The sequence below is a fragment of the Pristiophorus japonicus genome, chromosome 13 (genome assembly GCF_044704955.1).
Source record: "Pristiophorus japonicus isolate sPriJap1 chromosome 13, sPriJap1.hap1, whole genome shotgun sequence".
NCBI classification, from domain to species: domain Eukaryota; kingdom Metazoa; phylum Chordata; class Chondrichthyes; family Pristiophoridae; genus Pristiophorus; species Pristiophorus japonicus.
In genome coordinates, this window is record NC_091989.1 from 29,801,933 (window position 1) to 29,828,710 (window position 26,778).

The window sequence follows — 26,778 nt, forward strand, 5'->3', positions numbered from 1 at the left end:
GTGCAGCAGGGAGGGATTCAAATTCCTGGGGCATTGGAACCGGTTCTGGGGGAGGTGGGACAAACCGGACGGTCTGCACCTGGGCAGGACCGGAACCAATGTCCTAGGGGAGTGTTTGCTAGTGCTGTTGGGGAAGAGTTAAACTAATATGGCAGGGGGATGGGAACCAATGCAGGGAGACAGAGGGAAACAAAAAGGAGGCAAAAGCAAAAGACAGAAAGGAGATGAGGAAAAGTGGAGGGCAGAGAAACCCAAGGCAAAGAACAAAAAGGGCCAGTGTACAGCAAAATTCTAAAAGGACAAAGGGTGTTTAAAAAAACAAGCCTGAAGGCTTTGTGTCTTAATGCAAGGAGTATCCGCAATAAGGTGGATGAATTAACTGTGTAAATAGATGTTAACAAATATGATGTGATTGGGATTACGGAGACGTGGCTCCAGGATGATCAGGGCTGGGAACTCAACATCCAGGGGTATTCAACATTCAGGAAGGATAGAATAAAAGGAAAAGGATGTGGGGTAGCATTGCTGATTAAAGAGGAGATTAATGCAATAGTTAGGAAAGACATTAGCTTAGATGATGTGGAATCTATATGGGTAGAGCTGCAGAACACCAAAGGGCAAAAAACGTTAGTGGGAGTTGTGTACAGAACTCCAAACAGTAGTAGTGATGTTGGGGAGGGCATCAAACAGGAAATTAGGGGTGCATGCAATAAAGGTGCAGCAGTTATAATGGGTGACTTTAATATGCACATAGATTGGGCTAACCAAACTGGAAGCAATACGGTGGAGAAGGATTTCCTGGAGTGCATAAGGGATGGTTTTCTAGACCAATATGTCGAGGAACCAACTAGGGGGGAGGCCATCTTAGACTGGGTGTTGTGTAATAAGAGAGGATTAATTAGCAATCTCATTGTGCGAGGCCCCTTGGGGAAGAGTGACCATAATATGGTGGAATTCTGCATTAGGATGGAGAATGAAACAGTTAATTCCGAGACCATGGTCCAGAACTTACTTGAAGTCCAGAACTTAACTTTGAAGGTATGAGGCGTGAATTGGCTAGGATAGATTGGCGAATGATACTTAAGGGGTTGACTGTGGATGGGCAATGGCAGACATTTAGAGACCGCATGGATGAACTACAACAATTGTACATTCCTGTCTGGTGTAAAAATAAAAAAGGGAAGGTGGCTCAACCGTGGCTATCAAGGGAAATCAGGGATAGTATTAAAGCCAAGGAAGTGGCATACAAATTGGCCAGAAATAGCAGCGAACCCGGGGACTGGGAGAAATTTAGAACTCAGCAGAGGAGGACAAAGGGTTTGATTAGGGCAGGGAAAATGGAGTACGAGAAGAAGCTTGCAGGGAACATTAAGGCGGATTGCAAAAGTTTCTATAGATATGTAAAGAGAAAAAGGTTAGTAAAGACAAACGTAGGTCCCCTGCAGTCAGAATCAGGGGAAGTCATAACAGGGAACAAAGAAATGGCAGACCAATTAAACAAGTACTTTGGTTCGATATTCACTAAGGAAGACACAAACAACCTTCCGGATATAAAAGGGGTCAGAGGGTCTAGTAAGGAGGAGGAACTGGGGGAAATCTTTATTAGTTGGGAAATTGTGTTGGGGAAATTGATGGGATTGAAGGCCGATAAATCCCCAGGGCCTGATGGACTGCATCCCAGAGTACTTAAGGAGGTTGCCTTGGAAATAACGGATGCATTGACAGTCATTTTCCAACATTCCATTGACTCTGGATCAGTTCCTATCGAGTGGAGGGTAGCCAATGTAACCCCACTTTTTAAAAAAGGAGGGAGAGAGAAAACAGGGAATTATAGACCTGTCAGCCTGACCTCAGTAGTGGGTAAAATGATGGAATCAATTATTAAGGATGTCATAGCAGCGCATTTGGAAAGAGGTGACATGATAGGTCCAAGTCAGCATGGATTTATGAAAGGGAAATCATGCTTGACAAATCTTCTGGAATTTTTTGAGGATGTAACTCGTAGAGTGGATAAGGGAGAACCAATGGATGTGGTGTATTTGGACTTTCAAAAGGCTCTTGACAAGGTCCCACACAAGAGATTGGTGTACAAAATCAAAGCACATGGTATTGGGGGTAATGTACTAATGTGGATAGAGAACTGGTTGGCAGACAGGAAGCAGTTGGGATAAATGGATCCTTTTCAGAATGGCAGGCAGTGACTAGTGGAGTACCGTAGGGCTCAGTGCTGGGACCCCAGCTCTTTACAATATACATTAATGATTTAGATGAAGGAATTGAGTGTAATATCTCCAAGTTTGCAGATGACACTAAACTGGGTGGCGGTGTGAGCTGTGAGGAGGACGCTAAAAGGCTGCAGGGTGACTTGGACAGGTTAGGTGAGTGGGCAACTGCATGGCAGATGCAGTATATTGTGGATAAATGTGAAGTTATCCACTTTAGGGGCAAAAACACGAAGGCAGAATATTATCTGAATGGCGGCAGATTAGGAAAGGGGGAGGTGCAACGAGACCTGGGTGTCATGGTTTATCAGTCACTGAAAGTTGGCATGCAGGTACAGCAGGCAGTGAAGAAGGCAAATGATATGTTGGCCTTCATAGCTAGGGAATTTGAGTATAGGAGCAGGGAGCTCTTACTGTAGTTGTACAGGGCCTTGGTGAGGCCTCACCTGGAATATTGTGTTCAGTTTTGGTCTCCTAATCTGAGGAAGGACATTCCTGCTATTGAAGGAGTGCAGCGAAGGCTCACCAGACTGATTCCCGGGATGGCGGGACTGACATATATGAGGAGAGACTGCATCAACTGGGCCTTTATACAGTGGAGTTTAGAAGGATGAGTGGGGATCTCAAAGAAACTTACAAGATTCTGACGGGACTGGGCAGGTTAGATGTGTGAAGAATGTTCCCAATGTTGGGGAAGTCCAGAACCAGGGGACAGTCTTAGGATAAGGGGTAGGCCATTTAGGACTGAGATGAGGAGAAACTTCTTCACTCAGAGAGTTGTTAACCTGTGGAATTCCCTGCCACAGAGAGTTGTTGATGCCAGTTCATTGGATATATTCAAGAGGGAGTTAGATATGGCCCTTACGGCTAAAGGGATCAAGGGATATGGAGAGAAAGCAGGAAAGGGGTACTGAGGGAATGATCAGCCATGATCTTATTGAATGGTGGTGCAGGCTCAAAAGGCTGAATGACCTACTCCTGCACCTATTTTCTATGTTTCTATGTTTGTATGTTTCGTCAGCTGCAGACACCGAGACACATGAGATATTCGGACAGGTGACCAAAAGCTTAGTCAAAGAGCTAGGTTTAAAGGAGCGTGTTAAAAAAGGAGCATGAGGTGTAGGGAGGGAATTTCCTAAATAGTTGTGAGCTGGAGGCTGTGGCCTAAGTACGGACACGGAACCAGTGATACACAAACTGGAACAATGTGTCACCAGAGTGATCCCAGAAATTGCTGGGAGCAAAAGTCGACGTGGAGAAGGTCAAAGGTTTCTCACAGCCTATTGCACACTGGGTCAGAGGGTGAAAGCATTCTGGATCTGATCAGACCCTTGTTTGGGCTCCTTGGTAGTGTTTTACTGGAGAGCAGGTCTGACACTGAGATATTTCACTGAGAGAACGAGTGTGATGAGCAGAATCTCTTACCTGTACCTGGGGTCCATGAGGTCTGGATTGTCTGTGAATGTGGTATCCCTGTAAACGATGGAATCCCGAAACCTGCACCCGACTGGGTAAGTGTCTCCGACCACACACCACTGGGGAGAGGCAACAATCACAGTCACATCCTGCAAAGCATCCCACAGTCCAACAGCAGGCCTATCATAGCTCAGATCGGCACTCGCCCTCCATCATCGCTGCTAGCAGACCTGGGCACGTGAGGGGTTCAGGGTCCAAGTGTCGGAGTGGGACAGTGTTTGAGTGTGGGCGGGGGGGGGGGGGGGTGTCTGAGTGTGAGGGGGTGGGGTGGTAGGTGATCAGGCTCTGAGTGTGGGGGGGGGTGGATCTGGGTCTAAGTGTGGGGGGAGGGACAGTGTCTGAGTGTGGGGCATGGAAGGGTCTGAGTGTGTGGGGGGAGGGGTCTGAGTGTGTGGGGAGGCAGGGTCTGAGTTTGGGGGGGGAACAGTGTCTGAGTGTGGGGGAGGGTCCGAGGGTGGGGTCTGAGTATGTGTGGGGGGGGTCTGAGTGTGGGGGGGGGGGGGTTGGGGTCCGAGTGTAGGGGTGTTATACCCCATCTGGGGTACTGCATTTAGTTGTGGGCACCACATCTCCGGAAAGATATATTGGAGATGGAGGCCTCCAGCACAGATTCGTCAGACTGATACCAGGGATAAAAGTGTTAGATTACGAGGAAAGGTTGAAAGACAAGACTTGTATTGAACAAGAACGACAACTTGCATTTATGTAGAGCATTTAATATAGTAACACATCCCACGGTGTTTCACAGAAGCGTGACAGAAGTTGACCAAAAGCTTGGTCAAAGAGCTGGTTTTAAGCAGCATCTTAAAGGATGGGACAGATGTGCAGAGGTTTAGGGAGGGAATTCTAGAGCTTAAGGCCCGGCCACCAATTTTGAAGCGAAGGAAATTGGGAATGTGCAAATGGTCAGAATTGGAGGAGCGCAGAAATCTCGGAGGGTTGTAGGGCTGGAGAAGGTGACGGAGATAGGGAGGAGTGAAGCCATGTAGTGAATTGGAGACAAGGATGAGAATTTTAAAATTGAGGTATTGTCGAACTGGGAGTCAATGTAGGAGTGATGGGTGAGCGGGACTTGGTTCGAGTTAGGTTACAGGCAGCAGAGCTTTGTACGAGACTCGAGTTTAGAAGATTAAGCGGTGATCTGATTGGCTTGTTTAAGATGATTAAAGGAGTTGATAAAGTAGATAGAGAGAAACTCCTTCCTCTGCTGGGGGAGTCCAGAATGAGGAGACATAACCTTAAAATTATAGCTAGGACATTCAGGGCTTATATCAGGAAGCACTTCTCCACACAAAAGGTAATGGAAATCTTGGAATTCTCTCCCCCAAAAAGCTGTGGATGCTGGATAATTGAAAATTTAAAAAATGAGGGAGATAGATGTTTCTTAGGTAAGGGTATTAATGGTTATGGAACCAAGGTAGGTAGATGGAGTTAAGATGCAGATCTGCCAGATCTATATGGGTAGAGCTGCAGAATACCAAAGGGCAAAAAACGTTAGTGGGAGTTGTGTACAGACCTCCAAACAGTAGTAGTGATGTTGGGGAGGGCATCAAACATGAAATTAGGGGTGCGTGCAATAAAGGTGCAGCAGTTATAATGGGTGACTTTAATATGCACATAGATTGGGTTAACCAAACTGGAAGCAATACGGTGGAGGAGGATTTTCTGGAGTGCATAAGGGATGGTTTTTTAGACCAATATGTCAAGGAACCAACTAGAGGGGAGGCCATCTTAGACTGGGTGTTGTGTAATGAGAGAGGATTAATTAGCAATCTCGTTGTGCGAGGCCCCTTGGGGAAGAGTGACCATAATATGGTGGAATTCTGCATTAGGATGGAGAATGAAACAGTTAATTCAGAGACCATGGTCCAGAACTTAAAGAAGGGTTAACTTTGAAGGTATGAGGCGCGAATTGGCTAGGATAGATTGGCGAATGATACTGAAGGGGTTGACTGTGGATGGGCAATGGCAGACATTTAGAGACCGCATGGATGAACTACAACAATTGTACATTCCTGTCTGGCGTAAAAATAAAAAAGGGAAGGTGGCTCAACCGTGGCTATCAAGGGAAATCAGGGATCGCATTAAAGCCAAGGAAGTGGCATACAAATTGGCCAGAAATAGCAGCGAACCCAGGGACTGGGAGAAATTTAGAACTCAGCAGAGGAGGACAAAGGATTTGATTAGGGCAGGGAATATGGAGTACGAGAAGAAGCTTGCAGGGAACATTAAGACGGATTGCAAAAGTTTCTATAGATATGTAAAGAGAAAAAGGTTAGTAAAGACAAACGTAGGTCCCCTGCAGTCAGAATCAGGGGAAGTCATAACGGGGAACAAAGAAATGGCGGACCAATTGAACAAATACTTTGGTTCGGTATTCACTGAGGAGGACACAAACAACCTTCCGGATATAAAAGGAGTCGGAGGGTCTAGTAAGGAGGAGGAACTGAGGGAAATCCTTATTAGTCGGGAAATTGTGTTGGGGAAATTGATGGGATTGAAGGCCGATAAATCCCCAGGGCCTGATGGACTGCATCCCAGAGTACTTAAGGAGGTGGCCTTGGAAATAGTGGATGCATTGACAGTCATTTTCCAACATTCCATTGACTCTGGATCAGTTCCTATGGAGTGGAGGGTAGCCAATGTAACCCCACTTTTTAAAAAAGGAGGGAGAGAGAAAACAGGGAATTATAGATCGGTCAGCCTGACATCGGTAGTGGGTAAAATGATGGAATCAATTATTAAGGATGTCATAGCAGTGCATTTGGAAAGAGGTAATATGATAGGTCCAAGTCAGCATGGATTTGTGAAAGGGAAATCATGCTTGACAAATCTTCTGGAATTTTTTGAGGATGTTTCCAGTAGAGTGGACAAGGGAGAACCAGTTGATGTGGTATATTTGGACTTTCAGAAGGCTTTCGACAAGGTCCCACACAAGAGATTAATGTGCAAAGTTAAAGCACATGGAATTGGGGGTAGTGTGCTGACATGGATTGAGAACTGGTTGTCAGACAGGAAGCAAAGAGTAAGAGTAAATGGGGACTTTTCAGAATGGCAGGCAGTGACTAGTGGGGTACCGCAAGGTTCTGTGCTGGGGCCCCAGCTGTTTACACTGTACATTAATGATTTAGACGAGGGGATTAAATGTAGTATCTCCAAATTTGCGGATGACACTAAGTTGGGTGGCAGTGTGAGCTGCGAGGAGAATGCTATGAGGCTGCAGAGCGACTTGGATAGGTTAGGTGAGTGGGCAAATGCATGGCAGATGAAGTATAATGTGGATAAATGTGAGGTTATCCACTTTGGTGGTAAAAACAGAGAGACAGACTATTATCTGAATGGTGACAGATTAGGAAAAGGGGAGGTGCAAAGAGACCTGGGTGTCATGGTACATCAGTCATTGAAGGTTGGCATGCAGGTACAGCAGGCGGTTAAGAAAGCAAATGGCATGTTGGCCTTCATAGCAAGGGGATTTGAGTACAGGGGCAGGGAGTTGTTGCTACAGTTGTACAGGGCCTTGGTGAGGCCACACCTGGAGTATTGTGTACAGTTTTGGTCTCCTAACCTGAGGAAGGACATTCTTACTATTGAGGGAGTGCAGCGAAGGTTCACCAGACTGATTCCCGGGATGGCGGGACTGACCTATCAAGAAAGACTGGATCAACTGGGCTTGTATTCACTGGAGTTCAGAAGAATGAGAGTGGACCTCATAGAAACTTTTAAAATTCTGACGGGGTTAGACAGTTTAGATGCAGGAAGAATGTTCCCAATGTTGGGGAAGTCCAGAACCAGGGGACACAGTCTAAGGATAAGGGGGAAGCCATTTAGGACCGAGATGAGGAGGAATTTCTTCACCCAGAGAGTGGTGAACCTGTGGAATTCTCTACCACAGAAAGTTGTTGAGACCAATTCACTAAATATATTCAAAAAGGAGTTAGATGAAGTCCTTACTACTAGGGGAATCAAGGGGTATGGTGAGAAAGCAGGAATGGGGTACTGAAGTTGCATGTTCAGCCATGAACTCATTGAATGGCGGTGCAGGCTAGAAGGGCCGAATGGCCTACTCCTGCACCTATTTTCTATGTTTCTATGTCTATGTTTCTATGCCATGATCTAATTGAATGGTGGAACAGGCTCGAGGGGCAGAATTGCCTCCTCCTGTTCCTATGGTCGTCGCCATCTATGTGGATGGCAGGTACTATGGGCCCAAGTTTCCACATGATTTGCGCCTGATTTTTAGGAGCAACTGGTGGAGAACAGACTATCTTAGAAATCGCAATTCTCCACATTTTTTTTTCTGTAGTTCTAGTCAGGTAGAACAGTTCTACTTTGGAACAGAATTTTTTCTTCAAAAGGGGGCGTGCCCGGCCACTGACGCCTGATTTCAAAGTTTCCACAGTGAAAACGTACTCCAAACTAACTTAGAATGGAGCAAGTGAAGATTTTTGTAGAACTGAAAAAACCTGTTCTACACATTAAAAAATCAGGCGCAGGTTACAAATTAGGCGTCCAGAACGAGGAGGGGGGGAGGGGGGGGAAGGGAAGTCATTAAATTCTACAATAAATCCTTATTTATACTTCTACACATATTGTACAAATAAATCCAACCTGAATAAACATTTCTAAGCAAAGAAAAGATTAAATAAACCATCTTCCTACCTATGTGAAAGTGCTTCAGTCAGCTCAGCGATGTGGTGTCGTTCCCGCGAATGGGAGGGAGGGGCAGGCAGGCATTAACCAGGCAGCAAGCAGCCTTCCACTTGAGGTGGAAGCCTTACAGTCAGCTCAGCGTCGTTCCCGCGAACGGGAGAGAGGGAGGGGCAGTAAGCAGGAAGCCTCAGTGCTGATGTGCTGATGGCAATGTGGTTTTATTAAAAAATGTTCAAAAATTAAACAGCTACAAAGAACTACAAAAATGGCCGAGTGCCAATGTTTCCTTCACACTGCGCATGTGCGAACGCTCCAACGCACACGCGCAGTGTTGCCGGCAGGAAAAAAACTAATTTAAATAGTACCCGCCCCCTCCCACTTACAAAATCGGCGCGAGAGTAGGCTCCGCCCCCCCCGGGCGCCGCGTCAAACAGACAAGGAGCTGCAGGGCTCTCCAGAATCGCGAGTTTTTTTTCCGGCGCCGTTTTAGGCGCGAAAAACGGGCGCCCAGCTCGGAGGGGCGCCCGCTTTTTATCGTGTGGAAACTTGGGCCCAATTTGTGGGGACTAGATGCACCAAACCTCCCTGCAATTTCCCCCTTTCCCCTCAAGATTCCCCATCCTTACCTGCGGTTCCCCCCAGACTGCGAGGATTTTCCCGGTATCGTGCAGCAACCCAACCAGCTGGAGCCAGTCTACAAAACACAAAAAACCCTCACACCAGCTTCAGTGCAACACAGAACGAACAACTCCGACCCCCGACCCCGACACCCAACCCTCACCCGACACTTGATCCTCCCCGACACGCGACTCTCCCCCGACACCCAACCCTTCCCCGACGCTCGACCCTCCCCCCGACACTCGACCCTCCCCCGACACTTGATCCTCCCCGACACCCGACCCTCACCCGACACCCGACCCTCACCCGACACTTGATCCTCCCCGACACGCGACTCTCCCCCGACGCTCGACCCTCCCCCCGACGCTCGACCCTCCCCCCAACGCTCGACCCTCCCCCCGACACTCGACCCTCCCCCGACACTTGATCCTCCCCGACACCCGACCCTCACCCGACACCCGACCCTCACCCGACACTTGATCCTCCCCGACACGCGACTCTCCCCCGACACCCAACCCTCCCCCCGACGCTCGACCCTCCCCCCGACACTCGACCCTCCCCCCAACGCTCGACCCTCCCCCCGACACTCGACCCTCCCCCGACACTTGATCCTCCCCGACACGCGACTCTCCCCCAACACCCGACTCTCCCCCGACGTTCGACCCCCCCCGACGTTCAAACCCCGGACCCTCAACTCCATGACCCCAGACACCTCAACACCCCGAACACCCCGTCCCTAGACATAGCACCACCTCAACAGCCTGACACACAACCCCACCGACACATGACCCCACCGGCACCAATCACAACCCCTGATGAACCTGTCGGAGGGGGAGTGCTGAGGGAGTGCTGCACTGTCGGAGGGGCAGTACTGAGGGAGTGCTGCACTGTCGGAGGGGCAGTACTGAGGGAGTGCTGCACTGTCGGAGGGGCTGTACTGAGGGAGTGCTGCACTGTTGGAGGGGCTGTACTGAGATAACGCTGCATTGTCGGAGGGGCAGCACTGAGGGAGCACTGCACTGTCGGAGGGGCAGTACTGAGGGAGCACTGCATTGTCAGAGGGGCAGTACTGAGGGAGTGCTGCACTGCCAGAGGGGCTGTACTGAGATAACGCTGCACTGTCGGAGGGGCAGTACTGAGGGAGCACTGCACTGTCGGAGGGGCAGTACTGAGGGAGTGCTGCACTGTCGGAGGGGCAGTACTGAGGGAAGGCTGAATTGATTCAAACATTATACTGTCATCATATCCTGTACCATGTGATGCTGCACCATCCACACAACAATCTTATTTGTGAGTCTGTGTCTCCCTCTCTGTCTTATATGTTTGTGTCTCTGTCTCTTTCTCTGTTTGTCTCTATCTATCTATCTGAGTGTACGTGCATCTCTGTCTGTGTGTCTGTCTCTGGCAGTGCTCCATTCACTCCCGGGAGCGCCTTTCTCTCCTTACCCATGCTGGGATGGACCTTCCTGATTTCCTCTGCCGTTTGGTAGGCGTGGAAAGAATTTGGAAAATCCACATCAGGGTCAGATTCGTCAACCAACTGATCAAGTGCCTCAAGTGCCTCCATCACCGTCATCTGAGCCTGTGAACATGGGGCCCATCGAGAGATCTACAACCAGAAACACACACAACCAGTCACCCAAACCACCAGCTCAAATGGTCACTCAAAGACCAGCCGAGCTCAATCCACAGGATCGTCCACCCCCAATGTAGACCCCATAGTACCACCCACAATCCCACCGCGCCCTGCTCAATCCCACCCTGCTCAATCCCACCCTGCTCAATCCCACCCTGCTCTATCCCACCCTGCTCTATCCCACCCTGCTCTATCCCACCCTGCTCTATCCCACCCTGCTCAATCCCACCCTGCTCAATCCCACCCTGCTCAATCCCACCTCGCCCCCACAATCCCACCTCGCCCCCACAATCCCACCTCGCCCCCACAATCCCACCTCGCCCCCTCAATCCCACCGCACCCAGTCCTTCAGCAGTCCAACTGCCCCCTCGGGCTGAACCCTACCCCTCAGTATTTTCCTGCTATAAACAATCAAATGTGAAAATATTCAACTGGTGGAGGGCTAATTTCAGTGAGTTTGAAAGGGATCTGGCCCAAGTGGATTGGAAATAAAAACTGGAAAGTACAACAGTAAGTGAACAGAGGCCTTCAAACAGGTAATAGTTCGGTACAGGCTAGTCACATTTCCATGAGGGGGAAAGGAAGGGCATCCAAACCTATAGCCCCACAAAGATTTAGGGCTAGAATCTGCACTTTTGTGGTTATCGCCCAAAAATGGGCGTTATTTCCGGCGTGGGCATTAAAAAAGGGTTTTCAGTTCGCCGGCTTCTCGCCCATTCCCAAAGCACCTAGTTTCCACTTTTGAAAATGGGCGTTACCGTGAGCGATATAAAATGGGCGGTAGCGTCAAATTTTTTAGACCCTCTGCCGCAATGGCATGGCAGCGCTCGATTTCCTCGATTCTGGAGGTCAAGGGTCATCATGACATGCGCAGAAGAGGAGAGAGAGAGGGAGCTCAAAGGAACTGAAGGCGTGTCTGAGTGTGGTGTGGCTGCTTTGGGAGGAAGGAGGAGACCTTAGAGCTTCAGAGCAAGTAGGCAAACAACAAGTAGCTGTTACTAGCCACATATTTGACCGAATTTGGCCTATAATGGAGGGAGAGGAGGAGGAATCACAGCACGCTGTGAAGACTGACACTGGAGAGAGCAGTGAGGTGGGAGAGGAGCACATTGGAGGGCGCAAAAGAGCGAGGAGGTTCTCGGACGAGGCAAATGCCTCCCTCCTGCAGGAGGTCGAGTCATGCTGGGGTGATTTGACACAGGGAGGGTGTGGGAAGCCCACCCCAAAGGCCTACCAGAGGATATGGACCGAGTTAGCAGAGGTGGTCTCGTCGGCGACCAACGAGGTGCATGAGGGCAACCAATGCCGCAAACTATAGATCGACTTTATGGGATCCGCAAGAGTAAGTATTACTTTGATTTACATGTACTTATGTATTTATATAATTTGATTTGTAACAGTCATGGGTGACTGTCAGCAGATGTGAGGTCTTGCACTTTTACCAGGAATGTTTTACTCAAAGCCTGCGGTCACGGTGTACGTCTTTAGGTAAAGAATGATAATTATCATAATAATCATGATTACATTTGCCGGTTGTGTGTTGTATCAGTCTCTGTGACAGTACCTAGCAATGATATCATGCAATGATCTCATGCCATGTCGTCCTGTCACCTATTACAGAAGAAGCTATCGACGATGAGGTCCATGCAGAGGTGAACGGGTGGGGGGCCACCAATCCCCAGTGACATCACTGAGATGGAGGAGCGAGTGCTCGCACTCGTGGGGAAGCACTCCCGGACAGCCACAGACATATCTGCAGACCCTGAAGTGATGCCACGTGAGTAAAGCTGACACCATTGCGTGATGTAAAGTCAATACATGCCACTCCCATTCATTGCGTGATGTAAAGTCAATACATGCCACTCCCATTCATTGCGTGATGTAAAGTCAATACATGCCACTCCCATTCATATCCAAACAATCATATATGATAGATGATTTCTAAAATTGTCATAGAAATAAAGTCAATACATGCCACTCCCATTCATTGCGTGATGTAAAGTCAATACATGCCACTCCCATTCATTGCGTGATGTAAAGTCAATACATGCCACTCCCATTCATATCCAAACAATCATATATGATAGATGATTTCTAAAATTGTCATAGAAATAATGCTGGCCTAATGAAAATCATTGCAATACAAATGTGTTGATGTGTTGATGGTGATGAAATGTGATGTCTGTGATGATTTTGAGAGCGGTGGTGCTTTTGTCGTGCATATGCTATGTGTAGCGCTGGACTCACCTTGTCACCCTAGCACCCCTTCTCCTCTAATAACCTCATTTGTGTTTTGCAGCTCAGCCAGCAGCGCAGCCCAGGCAAGGCCACAGAGGCCAGAAGGTGGGGGCGTGGGGCAGGAGTCGTCGGACGATCCGACTACATCTGGTGTTGAGGAGCTCCGATTCTCGCCCGTCAATCCGCTGGGTCTGTTCTCCACGGATGAGAGCACGGACTTCGAGGAACCTGCATCACCACGTTCCAGAAGCCATTCACCCCATGGCCATCTAGTGGTCCTCCGGTCATTCCCGCCTCCACTCTGGAGGTACCTGGCCCAAGCACCTCGCCACAGGGCACCCCATTTGTCCCCAGGACGGCGCCGACCCCGCGGAGGCCTCGTGGACGCAGCAGCTCTGTTCAACGAGCGCCACATGACAGCGGAGAGATGGTACAGTTATCCAGGAGGACTGTAGACATTGGTGACCAGCTCATCGATGCATTGGGGGGCATATCCCGACAGCTGGCCATCCTCTCCGACACCATGACAGTACATTCCGCGGATGGCGGAGGCCCTGGATGCGATAGCTTGGAACACTGCTGGCACAGGCCTCCCAGTGGTCCCCGAGCGCGGCACTCCACCTCCAGGTTCTGCACCACCACTGCAAACAGCAAATGAGAGCAAGGACCAAAATCCTGCTTCTGCATCAGAGAATGTTGCCCCCTCGGCATTCCCCGCTCCCGTACGCGTCCAACCAACGCATCTACCTTCATCCCCCCCCAATGAGGCACCGCCTGAGGAGCTCCTCAGCTAGGCGCTGTGGAGTGAGGAGGGGAAGGAGTAGAGGTGGGGAGAAGAAGGGGAGTGGGAAGGAAAGTGAGGTGCATGTCCGCAGGTGATGGCTGTGTTATATCTCCATCTGGGTGTATGCAATTTGTTGCAATGTATGGGCGCTGGGGATTATGCTCCTGCTTTGCCTTTGTATTCTGTGTTGCTGGACATGTTGAACATGTGATTTATGTCAATGGTGGAAAAAGTGGGGTGTGGGCGGGGGTTGGGTGTTATTAACTGTGATACTTATGATTTCAGACCAATGTTGGCATAAAATTTTTGTTATTGAACATGACCTTGTTGCGCACTGTCTCGGATAGCTGCACTGTTACACACTGGTGATTCCTTAACATGAAAAGGTTAAATACAACAACATCAATCAACGTAAACTTTAACTGGCATCGAGGTGATGGGCACCATTGATGTCTGAGCTGCACACACAAAGCAGTGTGTCAGTGTTGTCACTCACATCAACGCTCTTTCAGGCAAATCGTTCAGATATCAGCTCCTCACATAAGAGTGGGATTTTAAAAATGCCAGCCACACCGCTGGCGTTCGTTCAGAACAGTTCCACCTTTTGTGGACAGTTTTTGGGCGAGCGATATTGTAGTTGATATGTGTGCGAGGTGGTGAAATTGACGCTGGGCGATCTGCTAGCCGTCAGTTTCGGTAAATATGCTCCTCACGACAAAAAAAAGTGGGCGGGCGGTATTATTGAATCTCGGCATTAAATCAGTGTGGAAATTAACTCTGGGCGATGTTATGGGCGTTGATTTTGGCCATTCTGATGATTCTGCCCCAAAAAAGTGGGCGGGCGATAATATTTTTTCTCTGGCATTCAGCACATGGGGAAAGTAATGCTCGGTGATAAGTTTCCTAAAAATGGTCGTCAGTTTGCATTTTGTGCCTAAATGGGTAATATCTGGAGTTATATGTCTTTCAGCGATAAAATGGGCGTTAAGTGGGCATTAAGTGGGCGTTAAGCATGCAAAGAAAGTGCAGGTTCTAGCCCATAGAGATTAAAATGAAACAGAAAAAGGAGACTTATAATAAACGTTGGATTCATAATTCAGTGGCGAGCCAAACTGAATATAGCTAGTGCAGAGGAGAACAAAGAAAGGAAATAAGAGGGGCAAAGAGAATGTATGAGAATAAATTAGCGGGTAACATAAAAGGGAACTCAAAAGTCTTTATAAACACCTAAAGAATGAAAGGATAGTCAAAGGAAGGGTGGGGCTGATTAGGGACAAAAAAGATCTTGTGGAGGCTGAAGGCTTGGCTGAGGTACTAAATGAGTACTATGCATCTGTCTTTGCTCAAGAAGAGGATAACTGCCAATATCACAGTAAAGGAGGCGGTAGTAGCGATATTGGATAGGATAAAAATAGATTGAGGTGGTACTTAAAAGGGAGGGGATGGATGAAGGCCCCACTGTTGTACTCACTCTGGAGGAGGTGCAGGTGCCGCCCATTGAGGTGCCAGTCCCTTCCCTGAGTGCTTTGAGTGTTGGTGGGACATTCCATGGTTTCCCACCACCTGAGGCTGTGGGTCCCAGTGGGACGCAGCAAGGCACACCCAGGATGAGGAGGGGAAGGAGAGCTCGACAGCACTCTTCTGAGGTGCAGGATCTAACAGATGTGGTTCAGATGATGGCAATCCTGGAGAAGCCCACAGCCCTTTCACGCATTGCCTGGGCGGTCATGGGGAACTTTATGTAGTCATTCCTCCGGGCATATAGTGCAGCAGTCACCTGCCGAATGCAGATATAGAAACATAGAAACATAGAAAATAGGTGCAGGAATAGGCCATTTGGCCCTTCGAGTCTGCACCGCCATTCAATGAGTTCATGGCTGAACATGCAACTTCAGTACCCCATTCCTGCTTTCTCGCCATACCCCTTGATCCCCCTAGTAGTAAGGACTACATCTAACTCCTTTTTGAATATATTTAGTGAATTGGCCTCAACAACTTTCTGTGGTAGAGAATTCCACAGGTTCACCACTCTCTGGGTGAAGAAGTTCCTCCTCATATCGGTCCTAAATGGCTTACCCCTTATCCTTAGACTGTGACCCCTGGTTCTGGACTTCCCCAACATTGGGAACATTCTTCCTGCATCTAACCTGTCTAAACCCGTCAGAATTTTAAACGTTTCTATGAGATCCCCTCCCATTCTTCTGAACTCCAGTGAATACAAACCCAGTTGATCCAGTCTTTCTTGATATGTCAGTCCCGCCATCCCGGGAATCAGTCTGGTGAACCTTCGCTGCATTCCCTCAATAGACAGAATGTCTTCCTCAAGTTAGGAGACCAAAACTGTACACAATACTCCAGGTGTGGCCTCACCAAGGCCCTGTACAACTGTAGTAACACCTCCCTGCCCCTGTACTCAAATCCCCTCACTATGAAGGCCAATATGCCATTTGCTTTCTTAACTGCCTGCTGTACCTGCATGCCAACCTTCATGACTGATGTACCATGACACCCAGGTCTCGTTGCACCTCCCCTTTTCCTAATCTGTCACCATTCAGATAATAGTCTGTCTCTCTGTTTTTACCACCAAAGTGGATAACCTCACATTTATCCAAATTCTACTTCATCTGCCATGCATTGGCCACTCACCTAACCTATCCAAGTCACTCTGCCGCCTCATAGCATCCTCCTCGCAGCTCATACTGCCACCCAACTTAGTGTCATCCGCAAATTTGGAGATACTACATTTAATCCCCTCGTCTAAATCATTAATGTACAATGTAAACAGCTGGGGCCCCAGCACAGAACCTTGCGGTACCCCACTAGTCACTGCCTGCCATTCTGAAAAATACCCATTTACTCTTACTCTTTGCTTCCTGTCTGACAACCAGTTCTCAATCCACGTCAGCACACTACCCCCAATCCCACGTGCTTTAACTTTGTACATTAATCTCTTGTGTGGGACCTTGTCGAAAGCCTTCTGAAAGTCCAAATACACCACATCAACTGGTTCCCCCTTGTCCACTCTACTGGGAACATCCTCAAAAAATTCCAGAAGATTTGTCGAGCATGATTTCCCTTTCACAAATCCATGCTGACTTGGACCTATCATGTCACCTCTTTCCAAATGCGCTGCTATGACATCCTTAATAATTGATTCCATCATTTTACCCACTACCGATGTGTTGCATGTTGAGAAATGGTGCACACATCCCCAATTGTAGCCTGGAACGATCCAGATGCATAGAATAAAAGTGCAGCTGTAATCTTCACTTCAACTGACAAAGCAGTGCTCCTGACGCTTCTAGGTTGCAGGTCTGCTTTTGCTAACTCATAGATCTCAATTACAACTTCTTTGCGGAAACGCAGCCTTCTGACAGTCTGCATCACTCAGGTGCAGGTACGAATGCCTGTCTCAATATACCCGACGTGGGTAAGACCTCCTGCCCAACACCCTACGTGCTCTGAGGTTCCTCATGCGATGCCGCCCAATCAATTGTCTCCTCCACAGCACCATCTTGCAGAAGGCATGCACAAGGTATGGCATTGTCAGTATTGCCTCCATAATTAAATTGTACCTTTGCAAGAAGCTCAAAACAGCAAGCAGGACAATTCTTGGTTCTCTCTCCCCCCAAGGTCGACGCCCTAGTATGGCCCACACTCAGTCTGAGCAGACGCAATGAACGGGACACCACCCCCCCCCCCCCCCCCAGGCTTCATTTGATGCGTAGTATAGGCTTCTCATGCCTTCTGTTAGCCTTCCACAGCCTCCCACCCAGCCCCTGGGCTTCTTTTCAAGCCGAGCACCGAGCCCCTGTGTCTGGGCGAGGGTCCGATTCTGCCAGCGGACGCTCCGACACCTTGAGCTCGGTTTGGATGCACTCGGTGGTGGTGTGTCAGTTTAAAAAAAATTAAAATTTCAAGAATTCCATTAAACTTCCATTTCCTGCATTTTACGTTTAAAAAAATTTAAGCTTGATTATGGATATTTATGTGTTCTTGACTCCCTCCAAAACTTCAGATAAAATCAATGGCGTCTTTCTGCGCCGATTTTGTAATGTGCGCTGGTTTCTCTTAAGTGTCCAGAAGGTTTTTTGGAAGTGGTCACAAAAGCCGTCCTAGGAGAAACTTAAATTGGGCAAACTTGCATAATTGTGAAAAATTGGCGCAGACATCAGGCCCTATGGCGCAAAAAAAAAGAACCTAAAAAAATCGTAGCTAACTGGTGCACAAAGATTGGGGAAACTTGGATTTTAAAATTTAGGCCAAAAAAAGCACCGCCACCAAAAAAATGGTGCAAATCACTGGTGAAAATTGAGCCCAATAATCTGGTGACCAAATTAATTGCCATTTAGAAAAGTATGGGCTAATAAATTAAAGCCAGCATGGATTTGATAAAGGCAAATTGTGTTTGACTAACTTCATTGAGTTCTTTGATGAAGTAACGGAGAGGGTTGATGAGGGTACTCTGGTTGATGTTGTGAATATGAGCTTTCAAAAGGCATTTGACAAAGTACACCATAATAGTCTTGTGAGCAAAATCAAAGTCCATGGGATTAAATGGACAGTGGCTGCGTGGACACAAAATTGGCTAAGGGACAGAAAGCAGAGAGTAGTGGTGAACAATTGTTTTTCAGACTAGAGCGAAGTACACAGAGGTGTTCCCCAGGGGTCAGTATTAGGACCACTGCTCTTTTTGATATATATTAATGACCTGAACTTGGATATAAAAGGCATAATTTCAAAGTTTGCAGATGACAGGAAACTCGGGATACGTAGTAAACAATGAGAAGGACAGTAACAGACTTCAGGACAGACTGGTGAAATGGATAGATGAATGAAATTTAGCACAGAGAAGTGGGAAGTGCTACATCTTAGTAGGAAGAATGAGGAGATGCAATATAAACAAAATGATACAAGGTTAATAAGTGTGCAAGAACAGACAGACCTGGGGGTGTATGTACACAAGTCTCTGAAGGTGGCAGAACAAGTTGAGCAGGTTGTTAAAAAAGCTCACGTGATCCCTGGATTTATTAATAGAGGAATCGTGTATAAAAACAAGGAAGTTATGATGTTGAACCTTTATGAAACACTAGTTCGGCTTCAGCTGGAGTACTGTGTTCAATTCTGGGCATCATATTTTCGGAAGGATGTCAAGGTCTTGGAGAGGATGCAGAAAAGATTTACTGGAATGGTACCAGGGATGAGGGACTTCAGTTACGTGGATAGACTGGAAAAGCTGCGGTTCTCCTTGGAGCAGAGAAGGTTAAGAGGAGATTTGATAGAGGTGTTCAAAATCAAGCAGGGTTTTGATTGAGTAAATAAGGAGAAAGGGTCGGTACAGAGGCCACAGATTTCAGGTGATCGGCAAAAGAACCAGAGACGGCACGAGGAAATGTTTTTTTTTTTACACAGCCATTTGTTGTGATCTGAAATGCACTGACAGATTTAATAGTAACATTCAAAAGAGAATTGATAAATACTTGAAGGGAAAAATTTACAGGGTAATAGAGGAAGTGGGGGGGGGGGGAGGTGACTGACTAATTGGATAGCTCGACCAAAGAGTTGGCACAGGCACGATGGACCAAATTACCTCCTTCTGTGCTGTATCATTCTATGATTCTATTCCAAAAGGGATTTGTTGTATATGCAGACTATGGATGCACTCTCTGTGTAGTCACTGTGTGGTTGCATAAGATGGAGACTTGTTTACCTGATGTACTATCAATAAGGTTTACACTGTGTATATACATGCTGGCACCACTAGAGGGTGCAACTGGTGGAGACCGGGGGTTTCCTGCCCTGGTGGCAGGGCGCAGTATAAAAGGCTGCACACCATGGTTGTGCCTCACTCTGGAGTTTGGAATAAAGGACCAAGGTCACTACAGTTTGAGTACAACACATTGCCTCATGGAGTCATTCATAAGTACATCACAGACATAACAGGATTGACTGAGATTTCAGGGATCAGGATCCTGACAGTCTGGATCGACCGCTCACCTTTCCCTTCACAAACTCCACGGTTTGATGAGTGTGCATCAGTCGATACGTATTCAGCACCTGGTCCTGAAGGGGTCCACACTGACCAAATACAAATGTCACACTGATTAAATCCTTCCCTCGCCCCTGGGTTTCCCGCTCAACACTCTCCACATCAGAGGGGAGTTAAAGTGAATCCTTACTGTGCATTTCCATGTAGACACGGAGTCCCCACCACAAACCCCCAGTACTGCTCTCTCTCTACCGGTACACTCTCCCTCTCCCTGACTCTCTCTTTCTCCCTGTCTGTCTTTATCTCCCTGTCACTCTCTCTCTCTCTCTCTTTCTCTCCCTGTCGCTGTCGCTCTCACTCTCTCTCTCTCTCACTCTCTCTCCCTCTCCCTGACTCTCTCTTTCTCTCTGCCTGTCTCTCTCTTTGTCTCCCTCCCTCTCCCTCTCTCTCACTCTCTCCTGCTCCTTCTCTCTCTCTTTCTCTCTCCCACGGTCCTGGTCTCACTCTTCCCCCAGTACTGCTCTCTCTTTCTCTCTCTCTCCCTCTCCCCCACCCCCACCCCCCCCCCACTCCAAGTACTACTCTATCTCTCTCTCTCTCCCTCAGTACTGCTCTCTCTACCTCTCTGTCTCTCACTCTCCCCCAGCACTGCTCTCTCTCTCTCTCTCTCACTTCCCCTGCACTGCATTCTCTCTCTCTCTCCCCACCTCTCCCCCAGTACTGCTTTCTCTCTCTCTCTCTCTCCCCCAGTACTGCTCTCTCTCTCTCTCTCTCTCTCTCTCTCTCTCTCTCTCTCTCTCTCTCTCTCTCTCTCTCTCTCTCTCTCTCTCTCTCTGTACTGTAAAGCCCTGTCCCCTCAGTACAGATTCACATGAGGCATGTAGTGAAGTCAAGGTCACTCTGGACCTGCACCTTTATTTCACAGCTCTCGAATGCTGCACTTGCCTGAGACCTGTCCTTATATACCTGTCTCTTGCAAGTGCACCCCTGGTGGTAAGGTATGCTGGTGGTTACAGGTCATATCTTATTACAGTCATGTGCAGCATGTTAGGATACAGTTATATATAATAATGTAAGATACATGACATCACTCTCCCCCAAGGTCTTATTGTCTTTATAGGTTCAGTCTCTCAGGTGGTCTACGCTCTCGCGTGGAGCGTCTGAGTTGTGGTTCAGTTGTTTGCCTTGGTGTCTGTTTTTCTTTGGGTGTGATTGCTGGTATCTCGCCTGGGCTGTCTGTTTCGATTGGTGTGATTGTTGTTAACTCGCCTGGGCTGTCTGTTGGGATTGCCCTTTCCTCAGGTTGTTCCCTCTGTCTGTCCACCAGGTGTGGTGCGAGTTCCACATTGTAGTCTGCCTCTGGGTCCGCAGTGTTGTTGGTAAATCTGCTTTTGACTTGGTCTACATGCCTCCGGCAGGTTTTGCCATTGTCCATTTGTACTACCAGTAGCCTGTTTCCTTCCTTGCCCGTTATTGTCCCTGCAAGCCATTTGGGACCCCTGCCATACTTTAGTACAAAAACTTTGTCCCCTATCTCATTCCATCTCCCCCTCGAATTTCTGTCATGGTACTCAGTCAGCTTACGGCGCTTTGCCTCAACGATTTCGTGCATGTCTGGGAGGATTAATGAGAGCCTTGCTTTTAAAGTCCTTTTCATCAACAGTTGTGCGGGGGAGATCCCAGTCAGTGAGTGCGGACGAGATCTGTATGCCAGCAGCAGTCACGACAGGCGACCCTGCAGCATGGGACCTTGGATTTTAAGCATGCCTTGTTTAATGATGTGCACTGCTCTCTCCACCTGGCCGTTGGAGGCTGGCTTGAACGGTGCCATCTTGATGTGATTTATGCCGTGGTCAATTATAAAGTCTTGGAATTCTGCGCTGTTGAAGCACGGACCATTGTCACTGACCAATATGTCAGGGATTCCGTGCGTTGCAAACATGGTTGCGAGGCTCTCCACAGTGGTGGAGGTTGTGCTCGAGTTTAAAATGGTGCATTCGATCCACTTTGAAAATGCATCTACAACTACGAGGAACATTGTGCCCATAAATGGGCCCGCATAGTCTATGTGCATCCGCGACCACGGTTTGGTAGGCCAGGGCCAGGGGCTCAGTGGAGCCTCCCTGGGGGCATTGCTAAGTTGGGCATAAATGATGCACCTTCGGACGCAGAGCTCCAAGTCCGCGTCAATACCAGGCCACCAGACGTGGGATCTAGCTATGGCCTTCATGGGAACGATCCCCGAGTGCTCGCGGTGGAGCTCCCGGACAAATGCCTCTCTGCCTCGCAGAGGCATGACTACTCGGCTGCCCCCCATCAGGCAGTCTGCTTGTAGTGGTAGCTCATGCATGCGCCTGTGAAAGGGTTTTAATTCCTCGGGGTAGGCATCGCGAGCCTCTGCCCAGTCACCGGTTAGGACACATCTTTTTACTAAGGATAATGTGGGGTCGCTGGCCGTCCAGGCTCTGATTTGGCGAGCCGTCATGGGCGAACCTGTGGACTCAAAGGCATTGATTGCCATGACTATCTCACAGTCCTGTTCGTCAGACCCTTCCGTGGTCACCAGGGGTAGCCTGCTGAGTGCGTCGGCACAGTTGCCTGTGCCTGGTCTGTGCCTTATGGTATAGTCGTAGGACGCCAGCATGAGTGCCCACCGTTGAATTCACGCCGAGGCGTTGGCGTTTATTGCCTTGCTCTCGGATAGGAGGGAGGTGAGGGGCTTGTGGTCGGTTTCTAACGCGAACTTGGCCCTGAAAAGGTATTGGTGCATCTTTTTGACACCATATACACACGCGAGCGCCTTCTTCTCTACCATTCCGTACCCGCGCTCCGCCCGCGAAAGTGACCTGGAGGCATAAGCTATGGGTTGTAATTTGCCCGCACTATTGACATGTTGCAAAACGCATCCGATCCCATACGCTGACGCATCGCATGTGAGAACTAGCTTTTTACCTGGGTCAAAGAAAGTCAAAACACTGTTGGAACACAGAAGGTTGCATGCCTTATTGAAGACGCGTTCCTGGGTGTCCCCCCAAAACCAATCGCACCCCTTCCTGAGTAGCACGTGGAGAGGCTCCAGTAGCGTGCTTATGTTCTGCATAAAGTTCCCAAAGTAATTGAATAGCCCGAGAAAGGCGCGCAGTTCTGAGACTTTCCAGGGCCTGGGTGCCAGGTGAATTGCTTCTGTTTTGGACTCTGTTGGGCGGATTCCATCAGCGGCAATCCTTCTGCCCAAAAATTCAACCTCGGATGCGAGAAACGGGCACTTGGATTTCTTGACTCGTAGGCCTACCCAATCCAACCGCTTCAGTACTTCCTCCAAATTGCGGAGATGGGATTCGGTGTCCCTGCCCGTGATAAGTATGTCATCTTGAAATACAACCGTCCCCGGGATGGACTTGAGCAGACTCTCCATGTTGCGCTGGAATATGGTAGTTGCCGACCTGATGCCGAATGGGCATCGATTGTAATGAAAAGGGCTCGATGTGTGTTGATGGTGGTGAGTAGCTTGGATTCCTCGGTCAATTCTTGCGTCATATACGCAGATGTGAGGTCTAATTTTGAGAAAAGTTTACCTCCAGCCAATGTGGCAATTAAGTCCTCCGCTCTGGGCAGCGGGTGCTTGTCCTGTAGGGAGACTCTGTTTATGGTAGATTTGTAGTTCCCACAGATTCGTACGGATCCATCAGGCTTCATGACTGAGACGATGGGACTTGCCCAGTCGCTAAATTCCACAGGTGATTTAATGCCTTCCCGCAGAAGCCTGTCTAGTTCGTGTTCAATCTTTTCCCTCATCACATAGGGTACAGCTCTGGCCTTGTGATGGACCGGTCTAGCATCCTGTGTGATGTAGATTTTGACCTTGGCCCCTTTGAAAGTGCCCACACCTGGCTGAAAGAGATGTTCAAATCGCTTTATAACTATTGAGCAGGAGGTCCGTTCTTCTAATGACATGGCATGGACATCATCCCATTTCCAGTTTAGTTTTGCCAGCCAGCTTCTCCCCAGCAGTGCTGGGGGGTCTCCGGGGACAATCCACAGGGGAAATCGGTTCACTGTCCCTTTGTGTGTGACAGAGAGCATGGCGCTGCCGAGGACTGGTACGATTTCTTTGGTATAGTTCCTTAGTGTGGTGTCGACCCTTGTGCGTTTTGGTCTGTCTCTTTTATGCGGCCACAGTTGTTCAAATTTTTGAGCACCCATGAGAGATTGACTCCCATATCCAGCTCCATGTTGACAGATATCCTGTTGAGTAGGACCCTCATCATTATAGGAGGCGTCCTGTTGTCGGAGCAGCAGCCATTGATCGTGTTGACTCGCTGTACATCGGTGTCCCGGGTACTGTCCCCACCATCTTCTGGTCCGCTTTCCGACCCATCCGATTCGTATACCAGCCGAGCTGCCGTTTTTTTGCACATGCGGGCCAAATGCCCTGTATAGTCACAATTTCTGCAAACAGCCTGCTGAAATCGACATCCCCTTGACGAGTGCCCACCCCCACACCTCCAGCACAGATCTGTTGTATTGTTTAAAGTGTTCCCAAAGAATGAGCTGTGTCTGGCTGATCTCTCTTGAGCTTCTCTCAGTTTGTAGTTGATTGCTCGCATTGTGGGTTGATGAGGTGTGAACGGCCGTTCCTGTGGCTCTTGATGGCTTCTGCCTGCTGTCGAGAGCCTGTTCTCCCGGTTTTGTCTGTGTGTGGTAGCAGCTTGTTTAGTGCTGTGAACTTCTTGTTCCGATATTTCGTTAGTTGTCGTACCTGCATTGTAAATCAACCTCGTTTATTCTACCCCTACCAAAAATGTCTGTGCAACCAGTGCTGCTGCCTCTAAGGGCAGGTTCTTGGTCTCAATGAGCTTTCGGAATATGCCTGCGTGGCCTATTCCTTCAATGAAAAAGTCTTTCAGCATTTCTCTCCTCAGTTCATTGGAGAACTCACATAAACTAGCCAACCTCCGAAGTTCCGCCACGAAGTCGGGTATGCTCTGGCCCACACAGCATCTGTAGTTGTAGAACCTGTGTCTGGCCATGTGTAGGCTGCTCGCTGGCTTCAGGTGGTCTCTTACCAGTGTGCTCAATTCTTCAAACGACTTGCTTGCTGGTTTCTCGGGTGCCAACAGATCCTTCATTAAAGCGTATGTTTTCGAGCCACAGCTGGTCAAGAGATGGGCTCTTCTCTTGTCTGCCTTATCGTCGCCTAACCAGTCTTTGGTTACAAAGCTTTGCTGGAGCCTTTCTATAAAGTCCTCCCAATTGTCTCCCGCATTGTACTTTTCATCAGATCCGTTGTTCGCCATTCTGTGGATTCTGTAATCCCGTAACTCGTCGCCACTGTAAAGTCCTGTCCCCTCAGTACAGATTCACATGAGGCATGTAGTGAAGTCAAGGTCACTCTGGACCTGCACCTTTATTTCACAGCTCTGGAATGCTGCACTTGCCTGAGACCTGTCCTTATATACCTGTCTCTTGCAAGTGCACCCCTGGTGGTAAGGTATGCTGGTGGTTACAGGTCATATCTTATTACAGTCATGTATAGCATGTTAGGATACAGTTATATATAATAATGTAAGATACAGGACAAGTACTGCGCTCGCTCTCTCTCTCTCTCTCTCCCTCTCTCTCTCTCTCTCTCTCTCTCTCCCCCCAGTACTGCTCTCTCTCCCACCCTCTCTCTCCCCCGGTTCTACTCTCTCTCTCTATCCCCCAGTACTACTCTCTCTCTCTCTCTCTCTCTCTCTCTCTCTCTCTCTCTCTCTCTCTCTCTCTCTCTCTCTCTCTCTCGGTGCCTCGGCTTGTGATGTTGCAACTCACCTCGAAGTTCCTGTACATGACCTTGTTTTCGGTGTTGCTCTGGGTCTCAGTCTGGACGCAGTCCTGCTCCAGGGGATTGATGGACTTTAAATTCTATAAAGAACAGTCCATTAGTGGATCCAAAAGAAAGATTTCATCTCGCACTTTATCACATCTCTCAGAAAGCAACTAATATACAAGGAATGATTTTGAAGTTTAGTTGTTGGTGTTATAGGATGCTTTCAAAGGCAAAGGCAGCTGCTGAATATATGTATGCATGTATGTATGTTTAAAATGGTAGCCAGATATAAAATGGCTGCCAGGGGCTCCGCAAAGCATTATGGGAATTCAGTTAGCCAAGTTAGTTAAGTTTCTGGATAGCTGCTGACACTGCAGTGCCTGGTACCAGGAATGCCTCTAAGATAGGGGGTCTGGAAAAAATCACAAAGACCCTGAGCAACCCTGAGCTGAGCACGAAGTGATCACGCAGACACATGCTCACTAGGGGGGCAATTTGATTGGCCTAGGTAAACCTATATGTAATCTATAATCAATGTGATTGGATATGTCCAGCCAAAATGGGCTGAAGTAACTGTAATAAACTATTGTAAAACATATAAATGTCGATGGATTTCTTTGTTCGGTGGAGAGAAGTGCCTGGATGAACCAGTGGATTCATCTCTCCGCCGGCATAATAAAGGCCGTTTTGATGTATGGAACCGACCCAGAGTGTCGAGTGATTCTTCCGAAAAAACATTCGCGCTAACTGTGGCGTCACAAACAGGATCCGAAGTCGCTGGACACCCTTGGAAAACCGGGTAAGTATAGATTAAAAAAGAAAAAGGGTATTATAAAGGGTGTTGAAGGTGGATGCCGGTTGATCGACACGAGGAGACGGTCTAATATCTCAAACGCCTAGCCTGAGCCTGAATTAAGAGGACTTTGTCCCACGTGACGTCCAGGAATTAAGTAGTCATAGGGAACACACTTAGACCGTGGGATCGTGATACCGAGCGACATCTCCCGGACCCAGTAGTGTGATTTGAAATATACCCCGGGGACCAGGCGGTGCACAGCGACCAACAGAAACCAAATCTGTGAGAAGGGTCGGACCAACAGGCAAAACGGTGGTGGTGGTAGGTAGTCGTTAAGGAGGTGTAGGCACTGTGGGAATTGCTTAAATGCGCTTTAAGAATTGTATAAGTTTGTATAATAGCAGACTTGTGACCTGAGAGTAGCTAGAAACGGTCTACTACAAGTCGCGCTGGGTAAAAGCGGACCTCTGAGAGTTAGATTCCTAATGAGCTAACCATACCCAATATGGCCAATGTAATAAAAAAAATCGAGTGGGGGCCAGAAAGGTCCCTTACCCGCC

At 48.4% G+C, this 26,778-nt stretch overlaps 1 protein-coding gene across 1 annotated transcript in view; it reads right to left on the minus strand.

Moving 5' to 3' along the window:
* Positions 1 to 25,450, minus strand: part of miox (myo-inositol oxygenase) — a 42,914-nt gene extending 17,464 nt beyond the window's left edge. Inside the window, exons 1-5 of the mRNA XM_070896613.1 lie at positions 25,425 to 25,450; positions 19,622 to 19,702; positions 10,413 to 10,575; positions 8,975 to 9,042; positions 3,648 to 3,757 (exon numbers count right to left, since the gene is read on the minus strand). Coding sequence (XP_070752714.1) covers positions 3,648 to 3,757; positions 8,975 to 9,042; positions 10,413 to 10,575; positions 19,622 to 19,702; positions 25,425 to 25,442 — 440 coding nt within the window. The 5' untranslated portion in view covers positions 25,443 to 25,450. The remainder of the gene's footprint in view (positions 1 to 3,647; positions 3,758 to 8,974; positions 9,043 to 10,412; positions 10,576 to 19,621; positions 19,703 to 25,424) is intronic.
* Positions 25,451 to 26,778: the final 1,328 nt, after the last annotated feature.